Source organism: Helobdella robusta (assembly GCF_000326865.2).
Source record: "Helobdella robusta unplaced genomic scaffold HELROscaffold_113, whole genome shotgun sequence".
In the NCBI taxonomy this organism is placed as follows: domain Eukaryota; kingdom Metazoa; phylum Annelida; class Clitellata; order Rhynchobdellida; family Glossiphoniidae; genus Helobdella; species Helobdella robusta.
In genome coordinates this window covers 80,458-85,324 of record NW_008703634.1, presented here as the reverse complement: position 1 = coordinate 85,324, position 4,867 = coordinate 80,458, and the positions used below count along the sequence as shown (strand labels likewise).

Sequence of the window (4,867 nt, the reverse complement as noted above, 5' to 3'; positions counted from 1 at the left end):
ATATCTTTTTTTGTTGTTGTTTTTGTTGCATTAGTACAAAGCATTTTTCATTAATTCATCATCCATCCGTCTATTCATTCATCTATTAATTCATCCATCAATCCATCCATTCCTTGTAGATTCTTCTGGATAAGCATACGGAACTGAAAAGCAAGTCAGCCGACCGGAAATTCAAGTTGAATGATGCCGTCGAGTCCCAGACGGTTAGTTCTGGTGGTGGTGGTGATGATTGTCATGGTGGTGTTGATGATGATGCGGGAAAGGGTGAGTTGATGAGAGTGATGATGATTTTTTGAAAATGACCGGATGATGATGATGATGATGATAGAACATTTGTCAGCGACGAGGATGAAAGCTAAACTGAGATTTTTTTTTCATAATGATTAACATCTTTTATTTAATGTATTCATCATCACCACCACCATCATCATCGTCATCATCATCGTCATCATCATCATCAGTTCTACACGGAGTCCCAGGAAGCGGATACATGGATGAATGAGAAGAAGATGATTCTGGAGAGTAGGGATTATGGGAAGGATGAAGATTCCGTACAGGTTATGATGATGATGATGCTGATGGTGGTGATGGTAATGATGATGATGGTGGTGATGAAGATGATGACGATGAAGAGGAGGAGGAAGATGATGATTGATGATGATGATGATTGAGGGAGGATGATGATGACGATGACGTAGCATGTGATGAATCGAAATATAGTACATACTCAACTGCGAAAACGCATCAGTATGCTTGAATGAAGGTCGCCTGTCTCTTTAAACACGATCGGATGACGGGCTGGATTCTTCTTGCATTCAAACCCCGTCATTAAATCACGAGACCAGACCCAGGCATCCTGACCATGACGTCATCTTGCGTAATTATTATTTTAATGATGACGTAAGTGTTTCCCTCAATTGCGAGGTATCAAACGACGACAAACTCTAACAGATCCTGTTGAAGAAATTGGACTCCTTACTGTTGGACCTCGACAACTTCAACAACAACATCGGAGAGTTGAGTGCCCTCTGTCAGGGACTCGTCAGTAGAGGCCACTTCGATAGCCACAACATCCGCGAGAAGCAAGCTACTACTGAGAAGAAGTCTGTCGTGATGATGATGATGACGATGGTGATGATGATAATGATGGTGATGATGATGGCGGTGATGATGGTGATAGTGGTGGTTTTGATAGTGATGATCACAGAGATCAACCCATACAAAGATTGTAATTATTATAGATTACAACATCATATCGATTGTTACTCATTCTTACTATATTTCAATTATCAACTCTCGTCACACTAACTCGCTCTGCTGAGAAGCTTACTCGTTTGACGGCACTCTTTAATAAAACTTACATGCCACAAAGGCCTTACACTATCCGCACCACACACGCACGCACGCACACACGCACACACACGCCTATGATGGTCTTTCAGTTTCGGACAGACGGTATTCGAACCAGGCCATCACGTAATAGCAGCGCGAGACCTGGCACTTCATCCGCCTGAACTAACTCAGTGACCACCAACTCACTCCCACAATACCACTGCAGGTACGGAGATCTGCAAGACCTGGCCCAGAAGAGGAAGGCCAAACTGATTGAGAGCAAACAACTTTTCGAGTTTGTTCGGGAGAGTGATGACGTCACTGAGTGGATGAAGGAGAAGGAGGTGGTTGCTGGATCGGAGGATTATGGAACCGATATTGAACATGTCCAGGTTGGTTGGCTGGCTGGCTAGTCGGTTGGTTGGTGATTGAATGAATGATTGAGTGAATGATTGATTGATTGGTTGGTTGGTTGATTGATTGATTGATTGATTCTTCACCAAGACAATCAGCAGCAAACCTTGCAGTACTGTCCACAACTAACTTTTTTTTTCAACGATTCAAATGCATTTTCACTTAAAAATTTTCACCGCCTGATCGAGTGAACCACTTTGCATCATAGGATCAGCCAACTCATCACTCACTCAATCATCCAATTAACTCATCAATCTACTAATCATTTGCTAACAAACTATTTGCTTAACCAACTAACCAATCACTCAATCAACCAATCAATCATTCACTCACTCAACCTACCAACCAACCTACCACCGAACAGATCCTGCAGCAAAGATTCGCGGACTTCGTGCATGACTTGAAGGCCTGCGAAGAGAAAATAAACCACATCAACAGTCTGGCCCGGAGTCTTCTCTCAGCCAATCACAGCTCTGCCCCATTTATCGACCGGAAGTGTAAGGATATCAACCGGATGTGGGCTGAGGTGAGGTGGACGATGACAATGATGCCTGACAAACACGCGCACACATACTCTGGTACACACACGCACGAACGCACGCACACACACACGCACGAACGCACGCACACACACGCACAAACGCACACACACACTCACACACGCACGCACACACAGCTCAAAGACCTATCTCAAAATCGAATGGATTCGTTGGAGGGTGCGAAGAAGGTGCACAGTTTTGTGAGGGACGCGGACGACACAATCGAGTGGATGGAGGAGAAGGACTTGCTGGCTTCCTCGCAGGAGTATGGCCAGGATGTGCAGAGTGTCAATGCTCTTATCGTTAAGCATAAGACGTTGGAGGCAAGACGCTGTTGTGGTGTGGTGTGGTTGTCGTGTAGTGTGGTGTGGTTGTCGTGTAGTGTGGTGTGGTTGTGGTGTGGTGTGGTGTGGTTTGGTTGTGGTGTGGTGTGGTTGTGGTGTGGTGTGGTGTGGTTGTTTCATTTGTCCATTCATTCGTTCAGTCAATTTTTCGTCAAGTTACATTTATTTAATCCTCTCCTTCGTTATTTTCACACATTCATTCATCTGTTAATGGATTCGAACAACAATCATCACTATCACCACTATCATCACCATCATAACCATCACCATCACCACCCCCATCATCACCACTCCACCATCATCATCATCGACAACAACAACAACAGCAAGACTTAGCAGCCATCATGCAGCAAGTTGAGGAGATAAAGAGTAACGCGGAGGAGTTGATCCAGACGATTCCGGAAGCCAAGGATCACATAAATTCGAAACTGGATGACCTCCGGGTCACCTGGTCAGAGTTGCAGGCCAAGGTCAGGACGAGGTTGGAGAGATTGCACCAGATGGAGGGTGTCCAGCTCTTCTTTGATGATTACAGGGCTTTGTGGTTGGTTGTTTGTCGTCTTTGACTGGTTGTTGGTTGTTGTCTTTAATTGGTTGCTTGCTCTGTGTGTCTGGTCTCTTCTATGCCCCAGTCTTTCTCCCCCCCTCTTTCTCTCATTTTTTCTCTCTTTCTCTTTCTCTCACTCTCTCAATTTGTGTGTGTGTTGTCTGTGTGTTATGATTTCGCAGTGTTTTATTCTAATATAATCCATGTCAGATTTTACAATACAGTTTCTGCTTTTTTGCACTTAATCTTTCTTGCAGTCTTTTTTGCTATTGTTCCTTTCTCATTCTTCCCTTTCTCTCTCTTTCTCTCTCTTCTTTTACTTTCTCTCTCTCTCTCTCTTTCATCTTCACTATCTCCCAACAACAACAACAACAACAACATAAATAACAGCGCATGGTGCAACGAGATGCAGGCTCGAATGACGACCGACGAACTCGCTCTGGACGTATCCGGCGCCGAAGCACTCGTACTTAGACACAAGGTTATTATTATTGTTATTATTATTATTATTGTTATTATTTTTTTCGCATTTCATGTAATTTTTTTCATAAGTCTTCGTCAGCACGCTAAATGGTTTCTTTAGTAGATGTATTATGTAATTATTCAATAATATAAGTAGATCAATTAATAAATTAATTATTTTGAGTAAAAATAATTAATAGTAATTAATTAAAAATAATTTATTAATTGATTAATGGAAAAAACTTACCAGGAGAACAAAGCGGAAATAGACGCAAAGCTGAAGGACGTGTCAAAGTTCACACAGAGAGGCAAGGAGCTGATCAGTGAGAAGAACTTTTTAGCAGCACAGGTCGGTTGGGTGGGGTTTGGGTTTCTTTTTTATTCATTCATTCCTTTGCTCTTTTATTCATTCATTCATTCATTCATACATTCATTCATTCATTCATTCATTCATTCGTTTGTTCATTCAGTTCATTAATCACATGTTCATTCATTCATCTCGTCACTCAAACATTTATAATGGCATATTTTCTTACTCGTTTATTTATTTATCCATACATTCCTCCACGCGTTCCGTCATTCATTCAATTATTCGTTCATTCCTTTCCATTCATTCTTCCACTCGATCGCAGATCCAGGGCAAACTGGAGCATGTGGACAGCTTGTTCACCTCATTATTGGAGACGTGGAACAAGAGGAAAGTTCTCTACGATCAGAACCTTGACCTTGAGGTCAGGCAATTTTTTACGATAATCGTCTACAAACATCATCAGCATCTGCACTATCAACAAATGATTTTTTAACCTCAATTTGACCTTTTTATCTTTCCACTTTGAACTATTTCTTCATTGTGACCTCATTCAACTGTTCACCGGGTTTTTTGCCGTGACTTCTTTTCATCGTGACCTTGAATTTCTTGCTGTAACCTATAACCTTGACCTCCAACAGTTATTTAAACGAGACATGGACTTATTGGACGTCTGGTTAAACCAGAAGAGGCCAGCCCTGCATGGTGATGATGACGTCAAAAATCTGGGTGACTCCATTGATATTGTGGAGGCCCTCATTCAAAAGCACGATGACTTCGAGAAGATGGTGCTTGCTCAAGAGGATAGATTCAATGCTATCAAGAGATTTACACTGGTTGGTTGGTTGGTTGGTTGGTCGGTCGGTCGGTTGGTTGGTTGGTTGGTTGGTTGGTTGAATGGCTGGCTGGCTGGTTGGCTGTT

At 42.4% G+C, this 4,867-nt stretch overlaps 1 protein-coding gene across 1 annotated transcript in view; it reads left to right on the top strand.

Annotated features, from left to right (window-relative positions):
* HELRODRAFT_194928 (hypothetical protein) overlaps positions 1-4,867 on the top strand; it is a gene marked incomplete at its 5' end in the record, with an annotated part of 33,373 nt that overhangs the window by 21,979 nt on the left and 6,527 nt on the right. Inside the window, 11 exons of the mRNA XM_009013225.1 lie at positions 120-203; positions 462-557; positions 952-1,103; positions 1,559-1,676; positions 2,153-2,272; positions 2,423-2,629; positions 2,956-3,173; positions 3,567-3,657; positions 3,889-3,987; positions 4,271-4,369; positions 4,587-4,781. Coding sequence (XP_009011473.1) covers positions 120-203; positions 462-557; positions 952-1,103; positions 1,559-1,676; positions 2,153-2,272; positions 2,423-2,629; positions 2,956-3,173; positions 3,567-3,657; positions 3,889-3,987; positions 4,271-4,369; positions 4,587-4,781 — 1,479 coding nt within the window. The remainder of the gene's footprint in view (positions 1-119; positions 204-461; positions 558-951; positions 1,104-1,558; positions 1,677-2,152; positions 2,273-2,422; positions 2,630-2,955; positions 3,174-3,566; positions 3,658-3,888; positions 3,988-4,270; positions 4,370-4,586; positions 4,782-4,867) is intronic.